We start from the raw sequence: 22056 nt of genomic DNA, 5'->3' as shown, positions 1-22056 counted from the left end.
TGTTCAAAGTGCAAATTAGGAACTTTGCATATTGCAGTCAGTCTTGCAATAAATCTGAAGAAGCCTCTAGCTGAAGACTGTCATGAAAAACTAAATTTCTGGCCAGCAGAGATGATGAAAATTAACAAAAGTCAACAAACAGAACAAATCAGAAGTAGCAAAACAGAGCTTCTCCAGCATGCTGCCACCATGAGATTAGCTAATGCTAGCCTAGCACAGCTAGCACTTCTAAAAGTCTTACAGATTGAAAGACAATTCTCTTTTTGTTCTAGAACTCAATGAAATGAATAAATAAAAAAAACAAATAACTTCTTTTTTATTATTTATAAAATGTCAAACAAATGTATAAACTACATTTGCATAACTCGGATGCTTGGTGGCTGGTGTCACTGATGTCAAACTGACCTCTAGTAAATAGTTCATATTAGGAGAGATTTAAGCGGAGTGGCGTGATTGCTTTTTGAGTTCAGCCAATCATCTTTTATGTGCACTGTCTTTAAAAACATAGTTGTTGCAACAAAACTGATCCAAATCAAATCTGACATAAAAGTTTTAAAGCGCTGAATAGCCTCATGGCTAATGTAAGCGTGAATAAAACCTTGGCATTGATTAATGGGTCTCTTGAACACGTGAGATCATTTTTTCCCTTGGGCCGGTTTTGTCTCGTCCTCCTAAAAGATGGAGATGATTTCATCTATTTTAAACCGGTTGTGATTCTCATATGAGTGCCTATTTTAAGAAGCGGTTCTTAACATCGTTAGCTGCTAGGTTTCTTTATAGGAGATGGTGTTGCTGGCGACGGGTCGACTCCTCTCTGTTCATTGTTCCTGCTCTGATTCTGTCAGAATAAACATCTGTAGCTCTCTCAGAGCTATTTAAAGGGGACATGTCCATCTGATTTAGGATGAGAAAAACGGCATCTGCTCAAACGTATTATCTTTGTAATATATATTCAGCACAAAAACAGATGTTTTTCTTTGTTGAAGTCATGCATTTTTAAGTAGCCTGTTTCTTTCCCCTTAAGGTGCCATAAGGAGTTCTGTGAAGCCCAATTAGGCCAATTGCAGATATCTTTGGCTGAAAAGCTGCTAAATATAGCAACAAAGTTGTTAATTTGGCAACAGTAAGGCGACTGTCGTTAACCAGGTATGTGACCTTGTGGGTGGGTCTGTCAGTCAGTCAGTCCTCTCTCATAGCAGAGCAAATGGGGCTGATGTTCAGACCTTTGCAGAGGGTAAGATTTGTTTAGCATGCAAGTATCGGTCAATGACCGGTCTCCCAAAATCAAGGAACTCGGCGATGATTTATCTGTGCACCATTATCAGGAATCCTGAGCACTTTTTGATCATTTAAATTAATTTACAATAAAGTTTACACCAATTTAATGTATGATTTTTAGCGCATAGAAAGAAAATCGACTACAATCAGAAATGTCGGACCATGCACCAAAGAAGACTATAAATTGGTATCGACTGGTAAAAGCCAGATTAGTGAATCTGTGATTGTGTTGGGAATTTTGATGGGGGCTGGTGGATAGCTTAAAACCCAAAATGAAAAAAAAAGTTGGCTAGCCCTAAAGCACTAGTCATAAACATTAGTTCCACTAATGTTAGCATTAGCATTACACCAACATGGTATTGAGCAGTAGCTAATGCTAAAGCGCTATACCAACATGGTATTTAGCATTAATTAATGCTATTGTGCTTCACCAACACTGTTTTTACCTAGTGCTAAAGTGCTAACTTCAATTCAAATTATAGCTATAAAATATAAAATGGGAAGTTTTTCTATGAACCCAATATCTTTCATCATCTTGTTGTGTCAGTTGTGTCGTTGCATAGCTAAATGCTAAGTTTCCAGTATACCAACGTGCATGCCTACTGAAATTTTCTTGCATATATTATGGGCAATGATTCATAGCAGATGTTTCCTAAATGAAGAGGGAACTACCTGTATGATACAACCTGATCTGGATCAGCCAATCAACCTGAAGTTGGTGTTGTTGGTTGATTTTAACTGAGGTCCATCAGATTTCCCCCCCCCCCTTATTAATTAAATGCCAGAATTTCCATTATTTTCCGTCTCTCAACCAAACTTCTCATGAAAGCAGAATTCAGCTCCTGAAATCTCTTTAAACATGGAGTCTGACTGCCACGGCCTGAGCAAGTCCCATTCCCCAGCAGTACTGTACATGCCTGCCCTCACTCTGCTGATTTCATGGCTCTTAACCAAACACAAAGACTCAATTATGGCTCTGCTTTCAGAAATAAACTCACATTTTCTCTCCATTTCTTTTTCTCCCCCTCTCTCTGTTCTTCTTCGCCCATCTTTTCACACTCTTACTCCTCCCACTCAGTCACTTTCAGCCTCATCTCCAGGATTGAACTTAAAAAAGCCACATTTTCCATTTCATTACCTCACCCTGATTTTAGGAGTTACAAAACAAAGTGGAGGGGGTGAGACGAAGGCATGGTAGGAGGATTGCAGAGTGGGTCATAATTAAGCGAGTAATTAGGCCTCGTCCCCGGCAACCCTCGGCCCACCTTCTCGTCCTTTGAAGTCCTCTCCTCCAGACTACCCAGGGTGCACTTGGGAGGCATCCAAAGGAATGGGGGATGTCGGGAATGTGGGTCAAAGCGAGTGTGTGTGTGTGTGCGTGTGTGTGTGTGTGTGTGTGTGTGTGTGTGTGTGTGAATATCTGGAGATGCTGCTGCTGATGAAAAGAGAGTGTGTGTTGGTGGTGGGGGGGCAAAGTTCCCCTCAGCGCTTCTACCTCCTTTTGGTGGGTTGCTTCTGATCCTTTTCATGCTGAAATCAATTCCCCGCCTGCATGCAGACACATCATTCATATGTGCCAGTTTTGATACACACACACACACACACACACACACACACACACACACACACACACACACACACACACACACACACACACACACACACGTCACATGAGTCCCTTTGTTTTGGTTTGGTGCAGAGATAAAACCCTGCTCTGTTACACTTCTGTGTTTGGGGGACAAAGAGCGCTTATCTCATAGACTGAGTGTGTGCGCACGGGGCGGGAGGCGGGTGGGAAGAATTTGATTGTGCGAGTTTTTTTTTTTGTTTTTCTCGGATGCAGTTATTTTACTTTTTTTCCCCCATCTTTACAAGCTGCACTTTCAGACTCGTAAAACTGTTTCACTTTCTTGTTTTCCCTCCCTGGAAAGCTTTATCACATGGGGCCACCAGGGCCGGCATGATGCATTTCCTCTGGAGCAGTGGTCACTAACACGTTGTCGAGTAGGATGGTGAAAATCATTAGGAAAGAGGGTGAGGATAAATATTTAGATGGAAACAATATTTTCCAACAGATTGAAATGGTTAAACATTTGTTTCTGTATGTGGTTATGTCAAACCGAACTTTACACTATTTCTCTTTGAAGGAAATCCCTAGGTGTCTTTCAGCATAGTTCATGATTTCAACATCCACTGCAATGTATTAGACACAGATTTCATCATAAAAACTCCTTTCACACTAATTGGTAGTCCTGCAAAAGTACAAAAAAAAAAAAACTTACAATAAATTAATTTTCTTCATTTGACAAAACTCAAAAATGTAATGCGTGGATATTTGGTTTGGAAAAAAATGCACTATAAAAACAGCGATTGATGACATTTAAAGTCACAATTTACATAATTTGTTGAAAAAATATATTTGCTTAGTGAGGGAGGAGTATGGAAGCCCATTTCTGTCATGAAAGAAAAACTAAAAGGCCAGGAGGAAGACCCAATTTTGTCTTGTAGACACAATTATGAGATTCAAAGTCATAATTAAGAGATATAAAGTCACAATGTTGGCTTTCAGTTATATTAGGCAAAATTATCATTTCAACTTTCTAAGTCATAATTGTGCGATTCAGAGACATGATTTTTTATGAGATACCAGTTTCTCCAACGACGAGCCCCGTTGGAGAAACAGTGTGATTTTCTATCTCCTAGACTTTGACTTTAGACTTTGGAAATGGGTTTCCATAGGAGAGCGACATGCATACAACGGACAAATAACACGCTTATACATTCTACTGACCACTGTAGAAACCTTCATATTTATACTAGTAAAATGGTACAGAAATGGACAGAGAACTACGACTTTGATTTGGAATCAGGAAAACTGTGAAATTTGGTCATAAAAACCATGTAGGAAGCCTGCACTTCCTCTGTTGAATGAATCAAACATTTGCTGATGATGGTGTTCTGTTTACACCAAGGAGTAAAAAAACATAAATCTATTCATGATAAATAAAGCAAATGGGTTGTTTTTTATTGATGTTCTGAAGCTGGTGGAGGCTTGATGCATCCTAAAATATGTCTTCAACCACCGAAGATTATTATTATTATTATTATTATTATTATTATTCTATGGCATGCCCTCAAGACAATATAAAACTAAGATGACTTATGTGTTGGTGCGAGCTTGTGATGCTGATTCATTAAGAGCTTCTCGCCATGTTCTGTCATCAATGACAAATTGTTGCAGGGGTGTGTGTGTGTGCGTGTGTGTGTGCGTGTGTGTGTGTTGACTCACAGATGGTGTCCCTTTTGTACAAGACGAGCTAACAACCTTGACAGAGCCCGATGGAGGCGGACGGTACCGGCGGAGGGGCGGCTAGCTTCTCATCGCAGCTTAGAGACGGGACGGGCGGAACGTTTCTGCTGCTGCTTCCTCACCCCGTTTCCTCGAGCCGTGCTCGCATGCCCTTTTCTCACACACACACACACACACACACACACACCCCCACACACACACACACACACACACACAGTTAATTGTGCAAAGACACACTATTGCAATAACAGAGGGTGACACAATGAGCAGGGACCGGCTCGGAGCAGATTGAGCAAGGTGTTTCCTGTGACCTGGACGACTGCACACAACACACACACACACACACACACACACCCTTGGTGCTGGGTCTGCCAGCCCCTCCTCATCAGATCTTAATTTCTCCCTCCGTACCCATGTGAACGTGTGTGTAGGTGAAAAACGGCTATGTTGCAGGCTGTGATGCACATCCTTTATTTATGCTGTCTTCATGCTTTATTCATGCTCTGTTCAGGCATTTGCAAAGTGAATGAATATTGGATTAAAAGCAGCGTTCCGTTATTCATGAGTGGGGATATTTTGGACTGTGCCGGTGCCTTGTGTAATCCCCCGTCTGGCATATTGCAACATTCAGCAAAACTACCCTAAAATACTGGACTTCTTCACTTAAAACTGACTGTGTGTGTGTGTGTGTGTGTGTGTGTGTGTGTGTGTGTGTGTGTGTGTGTGTGTGTGTGTGTGTCCGACAGGCTGTGAACTGCCCTGCTATGGAGAAGATGAAGAGGATAAAGAAGCGCCTGTCGTTAACTCTCCGGCCCAGTCTGACAATCGACGAATCTCTGTCCGAACTGGCCGAGCAGATGACCATCGAGGACGGTGGGACGAAGGACAACGGTAACAACCTGATGACTGTAAAACCTCGTTTACTCTGGTCCCTAAAGTAGGATGCAGATTTTGCTGAGTTGCCATCCTGTCAGATAAATTGTGCCTGAAATTATTGCGATGGACGACAATATTGTCATTTGGAGACCATTTTAAATTAATATAATATAATGGCATAACGGTTTGAGTACACCCACTTAAAGATCACAAAACGAATATTTCTGTAGAACATTTAACACTAGGACCGGAAAACATTTTAAATATTCAAAATAAACCAACAAAACAACAATAGTTAGAATGGATTGTGAAGTCTCTGTAACCATTATTGCGCTTCAGAAAGATACGCTATTCAGTTTAGACAGAAAAAACAGGCAAAAGTGTCGGGTAGTTCAAACTAGCTACTAAGGTTTTCAGGTTTTCTCAAAATGGCAGCTTTCCAACAACATCAAAGGAGAGCATCTCTTTATCAGCTGTTGTCCAAATGGAAATCATCATTCAATTGATTTATTACTTATTGTGACAGGTTTAGCTATACTTACATCTAACAGGTCTGTCACAGTAACACATTTTGCAATTCCTTACCATCCTTTTGGATTCCAAATGACTGCCTCTACCAAAGAAAGGGCAGCACATTTTCTTTCTGAAAATTAACATGCCAAAAAATCTCTTAAACTTTCAAGTGTCCAATCGCATTACTGCCCTCAGCATAAAAACACGTGTTGGTATTATTTCCTTTAGCCCTTTAGAATTATTGGAATAATAAAAACAAATTCATGGTTTAAGGAGAAACGAGCAGTGAACTGTTGCCTGAGGAGTGGCAGTGAAGCTTCTCCCTCCACATGTCTGTCAGCAGCAGACATTTAACAGCTCTCTGCTGAGCTTTCTGGGTCTTGACAGCTCTCAGGGGTGCTGAGATTATGAAGCGCTGATGTCCATGAATTAAGAAAGATGGCTCTGTGAGCGAGACAGTTGCAGCTGCAGCGGCTTGCACCGAGTCGCTCTGCATCAAGTTATGTAACAGAATGGAGCTACTTCACCAACACACACACACACACACGCACAGACACAGAGGGAGTCTTGTATCGGAGATTTCCGACGACGTTATGTTGACTTTTATTACTTTCTTCCTGATTCAAATGAACTCGATCGTAGCCAAACCCTGACCTCGTCCTATACCATAAAACATGATTCACATCTTTGTGCTCTGCTCCTTACCTCACCAAGGTGACGGAATAACAGACTGAAGACATTGGTATTGCCTGCCTACTCGCACAAAAAGCAGCAAATCTGTAGGGAACAGACACCCACTGTTCAGAAAGACCCGCTTTTATTCAGTCTTTACAGTTATATAACGTCCTGCTTGGTACCACAGCTACACACAGCCAGGAAGCCGTTGGATTGACTGATACATGAACACAGTCTATTGCCACTTATCGACAGCTTTCAGAATAAATGGATGCGCATCCATCTTTTTCAGCACATTTGCCTTTTCAGCCTTTTCCCTGTTGCTTTCTGCTCAGAATGACTCACTAATAACAGAGTTTAAGAATGAGCTGCAGCTAGTGAAGCCACATGAATTAGAGACACTGTAGCAGGTGTTGGGGTCAAACCATACAATCTTCACGTCTTTGAGCTGCATAAAGCAGTACGAGGCTAAACTATTCCATTTAAGTGCTGAGCAGAAGCAAAATGTTTGACCAACAGGGCACCAGTGAATTCAAACCATCTAAAAGGGCAGAAACACATAAATTCATACTTAAAGAGTAGAGTGAACCTGAACAGTCACTCCACTGAAATCCAGAAATTCCATTAAAAAAAATCTCACTTTCAAGATTTGTACCACCTCTAAAGGTGAGGTGCATTCATCTTGTAATTCCCCTGTGTTTTTGCCCCTGAAGGCAGCATAGTGTTAAATGTAAGGTTAGCTTGTAGGAACATGACAGAGACTTTGAACATAAAGTTTTAAAGAGCAGACGTGGAGCAGATGGTTTGTGGGAGCAGATAGATAATCTGCAGACTTGAGACTTACTTTTATAAGTCAAAATGAAACAAAATGTATGAATTTAATGTTGAAACTACCAGTTCATCCAATTTTTGAGAGAAAACCTGGTTGGGTCATTTGCTTACCAAAGTTTGTAGTTGAAGTTCCAAATGAATAAACTAAGGCTGATAGCCCATTGTTGTCTGTTGCCCATCATTCTCAAGGGAGGAAAATATTTTAATGTTAAGATCCAGTTGAAGGGATTTCCTCACCTGGTCTGTAACCTTTGTATACACTTAATTTTCTTTCAATCCATCATAGGTTTTGGGTGGAAAAACAAAATGTACTAATTGTTGGTTGGTAAAGATGCTACAGGGTTAACTCAGCATTAGCCTAGCTAAAGTCTGGCATAAGGAGCCAGCTTGCTTTTCAACAGTAGCATGATGTTAATATTTTTGTTTATGAACAGGTTGTTAAATATATTTCTTGTTTAAAAAAACATAAACCATGTTTAGGATATTTTATGTTTCGTTGATTATTTTTCGTCAAGCTAGCTCAGGGGTGGGCAACTCCAGGCCTGGAGGGCTGGTCTCCTGCAACTTTTAGATGTGTCTCTACTTCAACACACATGAGTCAAATAATGAGGTCGTTAGCAGGACTCTGGAGAACCTGACTGCATTTAGGAGGTGATTCAGCTGTTGGATTCAAGTGTGTTGGACCAGGGAGACATCTAAGAGTTGCAGGACATTGGCCCTCAAGGACCAGGATTGCCCACTCCTGAGTTAGCTGCTACTGAACATAGTTAATAACATCAAAGATTCACAACAAGTCTACAAACATTTTTTGCTGTCCTGCTTTTGTAGAAAACAAAGTCAAGTTACCTTTCATGAACAAGCTTAGAATATTTTCTCCCAGTGTTCCCTTCATTGGTTTCTTTTCTTTTAAGTAGCAGAACAATTAGGACAGCTACTAGCTACAGCTGCTAATAAAGATAACATCAAAGACTAAGCCACATTTAGTCCTTGTTGAGATTTATTTTGGGGGTTACAGTGGCTACCTTGGTTTCAGAGTAAAGAAAGTAAACATGATCCATAACTACTGGTGTAGCTTAGCATTAGCATTGCTAAATGAGTAAACACCAAAGCAGCTCACCCCTTTTTCTAAATTAGCTTATCTGTGTTTTTATTGACAGTCTGCTAAACATATTTGGCATGTCAGTCACTGTTTTAGATGTCTCTTCAAATGCCAATTGACTTGGCTAGATACTTGCTTACTTTTGTTAACGTATTTTTTTTACATTAAGGGTTTCCAATGCGGTGTATTTGATGAGAAGCGGCTGGTAACATTGTCAGCTTGACTTGGTATTGGCTAAGCTCAAATCTGAAACACAAAAGCAGCTAACCTACTTTGTAGCATGGTGTGTTTCTGAAACCCTTGGTCTGTTTGGCATGTTTCGCATGTGTTCCTTAATATTTTCTTTTTAATTGCCAGAACTGTAAGGCTCACTGCCTGCCACACAACAAATTCTGCAGAGTTAAAGCAACACTATGCCGAGTCTGTTTGGTCCTTTTCAGAATCAGCATTAATTGAACTCTTGCAAAGTTATTTCAACAATAGTTTGAGTAGTTATAACTATTTCAAGTGTTAAAATTAAACTATTTCTTGTGGAAATAACTCTGAAGGAGTTAAATGAACACCAATTTTGATAAGGACCAAAAAGACTCAGCATAGTGTTGATTTAATTCTGCAGAATTTGCTGTGCACTTCTGTTACCAGTTATTTATGTCAAAGGTTTGCAACATTATCCAGGTGATGTAATATTGAAGCCACTGTTTGGCTTAACTTGGTTTTGGCTGGAAATGCTGTAGTGGTTAGCCTGTCATTGTACAGCACTGGGACAAACATCTAATCTGTAAACAGTCAAGTTTATTTTTATGATCAAATGTTCAGTTTATCGGTTAATGTATCTCCGTAATTATTGCTGCCTGCTTGCTTTATTAAACGTTTAAAATAAAACATTTGGAGCTTTTCCTTTGACACATACTTATGTGGCTTTTTATAGTTTAGGCGGGCTATTGGTTCTGTTTTAAACATGTTGGCTTAAATTTAATATAATATTTTGTTGTTTTGAATGAATCCATGCCATATGTGATTTATGAAATGACTAGAGTTTGACTGTGGCTTCATTTTTCCACCTGAATGTCTGTTTCCCCCGTTTCTTGCATCGATTTTTACTCAGCCGCCTCGTTTTTCTGCTGCAGAGCCCTTCATGAGGAATGGCCGCCCCCCCACCTCCCACAGCATGCACTCCTTCCTGCACCAGTACACCGGCTCCTTCAAGAAGCCGCCGCTCCGCCGGCCGCACAGCGTCATCGGTGGGAGCCTAGGATCCTTCATGGCCATGCCCCGCAACAACGGCAGCCGTCTGGGTGAGCCTCGCCAACACAACACACACACACACACGAAGGAACGGAAGGAAACAAGCAGATGGCATCCGGCAGCAGACAGGAAGCATGTCATGATGCTGAGATTTCCACCCTCCTTCCTCACATATGCAGATACACAGTCGACAGAATGACTCGCCGTCATTCCCATGAGCCAGCTTCCCCGTGACCCCCCTGGTCTCCCCCACCCTCCTGCCTGGGCTGCTAGATGTGGGACTCAGACAAACGTGACACAGCTTCCTGCGTGAGCTGATTCATCTCAGCTGAGCCACGCAATAGAATATGTCAAAGCCACAGCCGTTAAGATGATTCACAGGACATAAGAACCAATTATCATTTATATTATTATTTACATGCTTATATGGTATGATAAATAATCAGACTAGGAATGGGGATGCACCGACCCACTTTTTTCCCTTCCAATACCGATACTGATATGTGAGGTTTAGTATTGGCTGATACAGGAAAAACAGCTGAATTGACATAAAATGTTTTACTTTTTTTTTTAACACAGACATAAATGTACTGAAATACAAATTTGTTTGATAACTCTTCACCAGCACAGCACACTTAAACACACCAACAGCTTCACGAGCTTGGTCAAACATGTAAAAACAGCATAACTTTAATTTGTTCAGTTAGAAGTAGAACAGCCAATATAAAACAAATGAGAAACTGACAAAGACAATATGATATGTAAAAATAAACCTTCTATCAAATGGTTCAGAAAGAGCAATTAGGAATTCTAAATATAACATAAAATAAACAAAGTATGATGTCACTCAGAGCACAAAGCAAACAGCTTTATTTAAAGACCTGAGATAAAATGATTGTAACGCAGAGCGCTGTTAGAAAAGCAGCTTTGCCTTTAGCAGCTCTGTAAACAGTAATGCCCGTTTATTGTGGCCCCAAACGACAGTATTGCCTCAACACTTTCAGGAATCACCATGAGGTAATTCAGAGGATCCATCCCTGACACTGCTGAGCAGCAGCTACATTGTTTCAGTTCTAACCTGTGAAATATTGTAACGTATCTGTGGTGGATTTAGCTTCACAGGTTAATTTGGTTACTTTGCGGCTTTTGTTTAAAGCTTTTATGCAGCTCAAGTTTGTTTCGAGTCAATCTAGAGAATCAATGTGTGAAAGAAATTCATGTTGCTATTAGAAATGAAATAACATTGATGTTCTCATAACTAGTTTAGGTTGCCTCAGTAAACAAGTTATTATTTAAAGGTCCTGAGCTGTGCAAACACACTCTCATTTCTCTGCTTTTGCAAAATAAACAAATTTCGATACAGTCTAAAAACACCTCATTCTAATGTCAACAGTTTTTTTATCAAAAAACTACTAATTAAGCAAATTTATTTTTGAAATGTAAAATTGTGCAATTATATGGTCAACAGAAACACAGCTAGGGTAGAAGAAGGGTAGAAAAATAAATCCAGAAACATGAATGAAATAGAATTATGTGGGTTGGTCCTGAAGTAATGAATCAATGAATCTTTGCAGTGAATTGACTTTGCTCATTTAAAGTGCCTTGAGATGACATTTTTTGTGCTATGTAAACACCTTGAATTAAATTAAATTTTTACTTTTCTAACTTCCTAAGTTTATTCTTCTACCCACTCATTTGATCGTTTATTATTGAGCATTATTTGTAATTTATAACGCTCAAACTTCGAAAATACGAAAACTGTACCTTTTCTAACCTCCTGTCCTGTAGCTGTGCTGCAGCAGTAACATGCAGATTCTGTAGTGATTCTGTCCTCTTAAAGAGAGCAGCCAATAGTTTTTTGTTTAAATCTCTGCTTGTTAAAGAAACGCCAATGTTCCCAACTAGCTATACATTAGACATCAGTTATCCTCCTCCTCTTGTTCCTATGATGCTATAAATCAATCATCTGTACCTCAGCATGTTTCCTTCCTGAATGCTGCAGCTGCATTGTCAGAACCGTTCTGTCCAACAGATGGTCCACTTCTCTGGGCCCGGAAATGCTACAAGGACCCATTGAGCCCCACACTGGACCCTGTCCCAGTTAGAGGGACTTGGATGTAAAAAGGGGACAGCTAAGTAGGACGTGGATGTTCCACATCTAGCTGTTGCACTCTGTGTTCATTATCAGACATGCTAATGAGGAGGAACAGAGGAGGAACAGAGCTCATTCAGAGCTTCAGAATGAGAAAGGGAAAAAAAAAAAGGTTGTGTTAAATATTCAGGATGAAACACTGCAAAGTGAATTCAGCGAAAGTTTGTTGAGAGAGAAATTGGTTATAAAAACCAAACAGACGAAGTTAACGGAGAAGCGGTGTGTGGATGTTTTAACAGAGTCGGCTGATGGAATGAAAACAGAAAGTCTGGGGTGTTCACACAGGAGGAATTCTGGGAGGGAAGAGATGGCGGAGAGGTATGCGAAAATAGATGAAGGTTGAGCGGCGAGGAAAGTAGGACAGATCAAATCAGGCAAAAGAATCTGGAGAAGATGTACACGAGTTAAAGAGCAGCGCTGAGATAAGCTGCTGCCTGGTGAAAACCTCAGGAGGAAGAGGAGAAGATTGGAAGAGACATATGGAAGAAAAAAAAAACAAAAAAGTAAAGATGTTCTTAAGTTTGATTTTCCATTTTTGATCAGTCATTTTTCTAAAATAACAGCAATCAGTCTGTTCATTTGATTTTTGATGTTGGATTAAATTGTTGCAAAAATACTGGAAATCTGACACAGTTATGACTTGATTTTTGAAACAATAGGTGAGCAGAGCTTATTGAGTAAAACGGATTAATTTTAAACATAAAGCTTGAATTATAAAGGCAACTCTGTTATTGAGTTAGAAGGAAAGAAAACTACTAAGGCTTATCTAAATAATCTATAAAATAAGCTTTTCTGTTTGTTTTTTGTCATATTCACATGTTTCAGATCATTAAACATGTTTTAATGTCAGACTGAGATTTTCTGAGTAAATAAACAAAGCTATTTTCAAATTATTTTTTTCAAAAGTCAGAATTATGAGGGTAAAGTTAAAGTTCTACAACTACATGATTTTATTAAGGGAAAATAAATGGAATGATTCAACAATAAAAAAAATTGAGAATGATGGGATTTTCCGATCCCAAACACACTGTCCTGATGATAATTGAGGAATAATTAGAAGAGGATGAAATTGGCTTTTTATCAATGAAGCCTAATCCAAAACTGAAAACAAAAGAAGCATTAGTAAAGCCCCACCTGCAGTATTCCAGCTATTTTTCAAAATGAAACATGTGTTCCCTATGATTAAAAAAAAAAAAATCTGCCCGCATGGATTATGAAATTAAATCCAAAATGTTTAAATGCTGTTACTGGGTGGCGATAACTCAAGTATGCCTCAGAATGTGGAGGACAGGAATCCTGTGTGTTTTCTTTCAGGTTAGTTGCTTTTCTCCTTCTGCTCATGTTTAGGTTTATTGAAGTCAAAACATAGTGATACGCATGAGAAAAAAAGCTGATAAATACCAACCTTATTGTTTTTAATTGGTATATTTATTAATTTTTTGAACAAAACATTCAAGAAAAAACATTACATGTTAAAAAAACCACGCAATTGTGTTTTATTGACGACTATCTTTCTTGACGCCCTTCAGGGATGTACAGAAATCCAGAGTTTCATCATCATGACTGGTGGTATCTTGATGGATTCACTGATTTTATAGACGAATCTAAACGTTTACATGTGTTTCTGTGGTTTTTGCACAAATCTGATCAAATATGACTTATCAAATGGGCAAAAGAAAAGAGAACAAATTTTCTGCTAGCAGTGTTGTGTTCAAGACCACCTAACCCGAGACCAAGACAAGACCAAGACCAGAGTGTATCGAGACCGAGACAAGACCAAGACTTTTAGGGTCCGAGACCAAGTCAAGACCAAGACCGAGGAAAGTCGAGACCGAGTCAAGACCAAGACCAGCGGCCATGCTACATGACACAATAAAATGTAAAATATGATCGAAATTGCTTCTCAGAATAATCTGAAAGATCCATATTCCCATAAAAACACCTAGATATTAAATACTTAATACATTTTACCAATATTAAATATTCCATTTCTGTGTTATGTCTCTGTGTGATGGTCTCGTGCCATCCCTAAAAACATAACACCCTGGGAATTTGCCCATATTGCTCATATAAGAATCCACCACTGTTGCACCATTAAACATAGCAATTGAGGCAATGCCCTGATGGTAAATAACACTCAACTATGAACACTGACCAAGGAGCAACAAGCAAGAAGTAACCAAACAGAAGGCGCTCATCGGGACTGTTTTCACTCTCTCTCCCAGTACATGAAGCCAGGTAGTCTGACACCATGGCAGACATTACAGCTGCCACTTTGAACAAAAACAAAGAGCAATGTGCATGCTCTGCGTGCTCTTTCGTTCTTGTGTTTTAGTTATTTGTTCATTTAAATATCAACGTACATAATTAAATAATGATGCAGTGTACTCAGAGCATTACTAGAACAAAGAACGGGTGTTCTGTCAGGTCAGATCGTCATACGCTTAACACGAACTCACGGTGTTCTGTCAGATCAGCATACGTTGCCAGATAGTCATACTCTTAGCTCAGACATGCATACGCTGTCATTACCATATGATTTTATTTAATCAGCAACATAGAATCATGACGTAGATCATCATACACTTGGTTATTAACAGTTGTATGGCATCCAGCTGCAGCCAGACCTACTTTAAATACACTTTGAAACCACGACAACGCATGTATATCTATCTAGTTATCATATTATGTCATATTATAAACAATTTAATGACTTATTTTCGTCATAACTTGTTGCATATGCTGAACTGACAACTCCACTGACGGTCGGACTTCTTAAGGCGCATGCGCTGGCATGGTACTCACTGCATGTATGCTAGGAACATAGAATCGTGACGTAGATCTGTTATTAACAGTTGTATGGCATCCTGACTTAGCGGTTAAGTGAGTTTTACACGGGCGTGTGTTGTAGCTGACTCCAGCTGCAGCCAGACCTGCTTTAAATACACTTTGCAACCATGACAACACATGTATATCTATATAGTTATCATTGAAAACAATTTAATGACTTATTTTCGTCATAACTTGCTGCATATGGTGAACTGACAACTCCTCTGACGGTCGGACTTCTTAATGCGCATGCGCAGGCATGGTACTCACTGCACGTATGCTATTCTGACAGTGTATGGTAATCTGATAGAACAACGGCTCTCAGTGAGTGACACTCCAGTCCTATCTAATAAATAAAGAGCCGTGGAGAAGAATCGACTGTTTCTGAATGTCACATCACTATATTGCAGACTTTTGGACATATGTTGATGTTGACTGACCTGCGACAGGTCAGTCAACATCTCCGCACAATAATTCAGGCAGTGAGTGACTTTTTTTCATCACAAATTCTTATGTGTGATGAGTGAAAGGTGGGGAGGGGGGAGGGGGAGAAACACGTAGTTGCTTGGATTTTAATCGGTGAGTTTTGCATCCACTGAAAACAAAGATGTTAACAAATAAACTGGACAGTATGCTGCACGTTTAGTGATATTTTCACAGTTGCGGTCTCGACTGGTCTTGAAATAAAATGCCGAGTCCTCAGAGCCCGAGACCGAGACAAGACCGAGACCAAATACGGTCGAGTCCGAGACGAGACCGAGACCTTCAGAAAACGGTCTTAAGACCGGACTCGAGACCAAGACCGATCTCGAGTACCACAACACTGCCTGCTAGGCTTGATTGCAAGCCTAGCAGGAAATTCTCATATTTGACTCCTTTCCTGCTCCTCTCCTCCCACACCTTTCTCTGCGCACTCAACAAAACCCCTGGATGGAAATATTGTCTGATTCAGACCTTTTCCTCTTTCTGCTTTTTTTTTTTTAACGGAGGTCATTTCAGCAAACTAAACTGGTAATTATATACTACGTCGAACAGTCGTGGTACATAGTCTGCTTTCTTTTAGGAAACAGCAAATTGGGGTGGAAAAGGTAGAAATGTTTTGATCATAGCGGGAGGTGGCATAACTTTTAATATTTTATCTATAATAATATAGATGTTATGTTCAAAATTGAATCTCCCTTCAGCGTGCTGTAGTGGCGCAGGGGCAAAGCACAACCCATGTATAGAGCCCTTGGTCCTCGTGATGGTGGTCACAGGTTCAATTCCCGGCCTGGTGACATTTGCCGCATGTCTCCCCTTCCCTCTTTCCTTTCAAATAAAGGCCACTAGAGCCAACAAAACCTTTAAAAATAAAAAAAATTCAATCTTCTCCAAGTGTCACGTTTGATGACAGACTTCATGGTTGGAGTCGCTGACACATTGATGACAGAGCTGCTCAGCCATAGCCACTCATTAACTGTGTATATATATATGTGTGTGTGAATGGAGGAGAGGGTGGGCATGGGGCTTGTACATACACACATTTTCTCCAGCTGGGTTTCAGTAGTGGTGGGAGTTTTATTGCCTGGGAGGAAATGGAGCAGGCTGTGGTTTCTCGTTGTAGCCCTGGAAGGAGGACTTTCAGCTCCATGTTCGTTTGATAACCATTACTGTGTCGAACAGCAAGGCATTGAGTGAATGTTTGAGGTGGGAAAACGCCTGCTATGAAATCTCTTTAACTTAAATGCAAAGCCTTAGAAAAACTGCAGCAAAACTTGAGGCAAATGGTGCTCTGTTGCTGAAAGTGAGAGCTTAAGCGGTTTGTGTCCAGGGTGTGCGGGGTCTGCAGAGAGGTTATCTACACTTTTTCCTGACCCTAGACCTGTACATCTCCTGAATGGAGAGTTCTAGAAATCAGAAGTGATCCAGGACTTCCAGAGTGTTTCTAGAAGTCAACCATCTTCTCTTTATTGGGCTGAGCTCTAGGCAGTTCTGATCAGACCACTGGGCCAGCTGATCCACCTCCCACCTGTATGCAGACTCACCTCTGTCCTGGATCAGACTAATAGCTGGGGTCATATGCATGACTGCCTACTTTAAGTGCAAAAAGGAAATGACTCGGAGGCCCTTTCTCTCACACACCACATAATACTGTGGTGTTTGGACCTTCAAGGGCCAGGATTAGCAGCATAGAGAAGTTAATTCTCTAAACCTGCTCAGCTACAGTCTGAGCAACAATTGAAAGGTTTAAAACGACTGACTTTGTGTCAATCAAGGCTGGAGGAGAACCTGAGTTTATGAAAGCCACCAGTAGATGTACAGGAGTACCACAGAGTTTTAGGATGCATTCACTCTGTTTAGTCCACTTTAACCCAACTCCAGTCTGTTTGCCTAGAAAGTCCGGTTCATTTGGGGACGACTCAATGCACAAACTCTGATGTGGACCAAAAATCCAAACTGATCTGCCTACAAACCTCGATCTCAGTTCAGTTGAAGTAAACTCTGGTGCTGTTTAAATGCGTATGTGAATGCCAAGCTGACCGAAGACCACTCCAAAAGCAGGAAGTAGACTGCAGCACAGTGCACTCTGGGTAAATGCAACCAAAACAAACGTGGGAGTCTAGCGCTAGCATTTTTGTTTACATTTTGTGAAGAAGGAAGTTGCGTCCATGTCGTTATGTCGTTTTCTTCAGTGGTTCCTGGTGCAGCGCCCCCACAGGTTACAGGGTAAACATGTTTTTCAAAGGGTTTGATTCGTTTGACACAGTAAAAGTGAACTGCAGCAGCTGGAAATGTAACAACGGTCAGGATTTTAGTCCTCAGTTGAACAGAGTCTACCAAACTATTAATGTGTGAAAACACCCAACCTGGAGCAGATCTGATTTATAGTAAGAGGCTCTCAATAAATTTTATTTGAAATAACCGTGCGGTTGGTTTACTTTTCTCCATCCAGACATTGTCCATGAGAACCTGAAGATGGGTTCTGATGGGGAAAGCGACCAGGCTTCAGGAACATCTTCAGATGAGGTCCAGTCCCCGACGGGCGTCTGTCTGAGGAACAGAGTTCACCGCCGGATCTCCATGGAGGTGAGACCCTGTCACATGCAGACACACACACACACACACACACACTGCAGTGGGCTAAGAGGGGGGCAGGGCCGGTAACTGACTCCTCGGCTTTGGATGTGAGGATACTGATATCTGGGATGCTCCCTGGAGAATCTGGTAGAGAGACTGTATGATTTTTCTTCATGTCAGCTGTCACAGCTTGAGAGCAGACTGGAAAATAGATTTTCTACCAAGTGGGCGTTTAAACACATGGCTGTCATCGGCTCCGATACTGGAAACAAGCGCGGTCCATTTTTCTTCTGTGGTCAGGTTCAGCCGTGTTAGATTTAATCAGTAACGTTTTGATTTTTTTTTTATCAAGAAGAAAATCCAGAGAACCACCCAGAGGTGTCAGATATGACAAATGGATTCAGTCCTTTTTTCCAGCTCAGCTGTAAGAACAAGAAGAGCTCCCATCTCGGATAAACCCTCTCTGGGTTTATGAACGCACACGCTGACCCTCAGCATCATTACGTTGCTCTGCCTGCTGGTGTGTTGTTCCCCTCTAGTGATTAAAGCAACCAGCTGAGGTGGTAAACCAGAAATGTGTGTGTTCCAGCAGCCACTCAGCCTGGAGGTGTACTGCCCCCTGCTGGCCGAGAAGAGAACACAACAAATCAAAACCCGGCACCTCTGATGCTAATGTGGGTTCTCGCTCACAACTACACACTGACCTATTTTTCACTTGTTTTGAATGCTGGGTGCAGAACAGAAGAGGAACTCAAGGATGTGGTAATGATCACTTGACCCAACACACACGCACACACACACAATCAGCAACATATTGGGTCTGTTATGTGGAAGTAGCAAAAAAACAGTGTTTTAGTAATTCTGTTCAGAACACACAAAGTTTGTCCTTATAAACACTCAAAAATATAGAAATTAAACCAAAACAATTGTACTAATTTGCAAAGAGCTAGCTTATTACTTCTTCATCTGTGCCTCATAAAATGACTACATGAGAAATGTGATGTTGATACAGAGCAGTTTATTTCCTGTTTCCTGCTCTTGTTTTTTTTTTTCTTTTCTTTTTTATTCTGAACTTTCATGATTCAGAGTAAGAATGCAAAATATATCAGCACAAAATATTAATCTTTTTTTATCATTTTGATATTGGTCCGATAAATAGAACTGGGCCGATATTAACAACAATTCACAACTTTTTTTTTTTGAGGTTGGTCATTTGATGGTGATGCAGAGCAGCATTATGGGTAGCTTAATTGAAGTAGAGAAGCAATGGTGAAGTCAGCAGTGCGGATGTTTTGTTTTTTTTCTTCAAATATTGAAGAACCAAAAACGAAATGTTAATGTGATATCGGCCTCAATACTCTTATCTGTGCCTGTCTACTTCAGACCATCAGCATCTTTCCAAACCAATGTGGCCCAATGAGGAAAAGTAATCAATCCCTTGTTGAATCATGAATTAACTTAAAACTAACCACATTAGAGTATAATTTAACTTTCCACCAGCAGTCCTGACCCTTAAATAGTCTGTCCCAAACATGAAGTAGACTGTTTGTTTTTAGAAAATGCCCAGTCCTAGTCTGTTGATTATATTTATGATGATGGAACAGAAAAGGCTGTTTTTCTTGGTACACCTACTAAACAACTGGTAGATGGGGTTTAATGGTTGTCATGGAGACATTCAGAGTCCAAAAATAGTCAGTAATGACAGAAATAAAGCCAGTTCAACATCTTCCTATTATTTAACTGTGAGTAAGTTGGTGGAAACTTCTGTAATAAATAGAATATTTGAAGTCCGGTCTATACTGAGCATCATTATTCTTCAGCCAGATGAAAGTGTTGCCTCGGTTTCAGACAGCTCAGGTTCTGCTGGTGAGACGTTCAGAGAGTTTTCTCTCTCTGAGTTGTTAGCTGTCACGCCTCCTGGTGTTTAGCTTTGATCCTGAGGAGAAACTGAAACTTCTAGACAGGAACGGCCCTGCTGCCTTCAGATGACGAGGTGTGTGTGTGTGTGTTTATAAAGTAAGTCTTTTTAAGCTTCTGCTGCAGTCATGCCAACACGAGCGGTCCTGTATTTTTACCTGATGGACCTCATCTGTCATTGGAAGTGGAGAGTTATTTCAGATGCTGTATGAGTGTGTGGGTGGACTCAGAGTTCCATCTTCTCCTGGCAGTAGTCACACCCCTTAACTTACTACCTTCATCATGTTGCAGCAGCAAACATCAGTGGATTTATTGAGGTTCCCTGTGACAGACACCATCCATGGTAGTGGCTGCACCGTGCTATGGCGATGCATTTTTTATTTTTTTCCCCTCCTTTTCCAGCAAAAGCGACATTTTGACTCAAGGGAGCTGAATATTACCGAAGAGTTTAACTGCCAGAGCTTGGAAATAAAATTGGGAGCAGCAACTTGTTAAAAGGAGAAAACCTTTTTGTTATAACGAGATGTAAAACTTCTTGACATGAAAATGTTTTAACAAAAAAACTTTTTCATTCTCACAAGTTTTCCATCTCTTTATAATGAAAAGGTTTCATGTTGAAATGAGAACATTTTTCTTTTTAACAAGAAAACCTCGTTATAACAAGATGCAAAACAGATTAAAACAATAAATAACCTTGTTAGAACCAGTTAAACTGAGAGTTCCTCATTGCTCTGACACATTAGAGTTTTCTCATTTAATAAGATACTACTCCTGAATGTATTTCTGATCTTTGGCAGTTAAACGCTTCAGTAGGATCTCCATGTGTCTGCCACACCTGTAGCACATTATGACAAAAATCCATCTTTTTTGTTCCTTCATAAAACTTTTTGCTACTTCGTGTTGGTCAATTAAGTCAAATCCCAATTTGCCACACAGAAGTTTGTATTTGTGATGTAATATAACATAAAAAGGGTGTGAATATTTATCTAACTATATATATTCATGTAGCATGAGCCAGGTTGGAGAAGCTAGTCTGTCCTCATGCTGTGATGGGAGCAGATTGCAGAGCAGCAACAGTGGCTGTCAGCCATTAGCTCCTGTTGGTACCTAACCGTGTATATCAAAGATTAATGAATCCAGCTGGTGAAAATGGACGTTGCTGTTCTCATGAGGTGAACTGATGACCCCGTGTGCTTTCAGGACCTGAACAAGCGTCTGTCGCTGCCTGCTGACATCCGCATCCCAGACGGCTACCTGGAGAAGCTGCAGCTCAGCAGCCCGCCCTTTGACCAGCCGCTGAGCCGCCGCTCCCGCCGCGCCTCGCTGGTCAGTTCCAGCCTCCTCTCCCTGCACTCGCACACTCATTACCGAGGTTCCCTCTGGGCTGGTTTCCACGGCAACTGGCCCAGCGAGAGGCAAAGAGTCCCAGTTGCTCGCCTCCGACTTCCATCAGATCAGATTATGAAACTGCTGAGGGAGATCATATTGCTTTGTTGCAGATTTGCTAATGAAAAATGTGACAGCACTTATTAAGAAGCAATAAATGACTCAATAAATCAGTTAGCATTATTATGGTCTGCATGCTGGCTATTACTGGCATGCAATTGCGACTTGCATGTTGGGATTGCCAGTAGGATGTGGGTTATCACTAGCATGTTGACTAACAGTGACTTACCTCTCTCAGTATTCTAACATTAGTGTACAAGCTAAAATTAGCCAAAATGCTAAGGTTACCTTAAATGGTGTAGGTAGAATATGGGGCATCACCAGAATGACATACTCTATTTAGTATGATAAACATAGCTAATAATTCAAGAATTAGCAAAATTGCTTATTTTAGCTATCAGGCTAATGTTAGCATGGAGGCAATCACTAGCAGGTAGAGCAACTAGCATGTTGACACTGCCAGTAGGATGTGAGTTATCACTAGCATGTTGACCAACTCCACTCTGTGGAGTGCATAAGCCAAAACTAGCCAACGAACTAGATAACGAAATGTCACGAAGTACAAATCAGATTTTTACTTTTGCGTTAAATGTGTGTTTTATATTATATTCATCACCAATGTCAAAAAAAAAAAAACATTTTCACTTTTTTGAAAGATTCACCAAATGCACAACTCTTAAGTAGTATAATATAATTAGTATTTCAAAAGAGCAGAAGAAATGTAATGTTTTTTGAACAATAACAATATTTGTTGTTAATCTGTTGCTAAGAGATGAGCGCGTTTTCTGATAACTAAGTGAAAAGGATTGCCATCTGATTTTTACTTTT

At 40.4% G+C, this 22056-nt stretch overlaps 1 protein-coding gene across 1 annotated transcript in view; it reads left to right on the top strand.

Annotated features, from left to right (window-relative positions):
- cdk17 (cyclin dependent kinase 17) overlaps positions 1 to 22056 on the top strand; it is a 45792-nt gene that overhangs the window by 13484 nt on the left and 10252 nt on the right. The window contains exons 2-5 of the mRNA XM_014975103.2: positions 5335 to 5479; positions 9710 to 9877; positions 17741 to 17874; positions 20983 to 21108. Of these exons, the coding sequence (XP_014830589.1) occupies positions 5353 to 5479; positions 9710 to 9877; positions 17741 to 17874; positions 20983 to 21108 (555 nt within the window). The 5' untranslated portion in view covers positions 5335 to 5352. The remainder of the gene's footprint in view (positions 1 to 5334; positions 5480 to 9709; positions 9878 to 17740; positions 17875 to 20982; positions 21109 to 22056) is intronic.

This window comes from Poecilia mexicana, unplaced genomic scaffold (assembly GCF_051168715.1).
Source record: "Poecilia mexicana isolate PSO_F unplaced genomic scaffold, ASM5116871v1 scaffold_23, whole genome shotgun sequence".
In the NCBI taxonomy this organism is placed as follows: Eukaryota; Metazoa; Chordata; class Actinopteri; order Cyprinodontiformes; family Poeciliidae; genus Poecilia; species Poecilia mexicana.
Note: the sequence above shows the minus strand (reverse complement) of the source record. Positions and strands in the feature narration are given on the sequence as shown.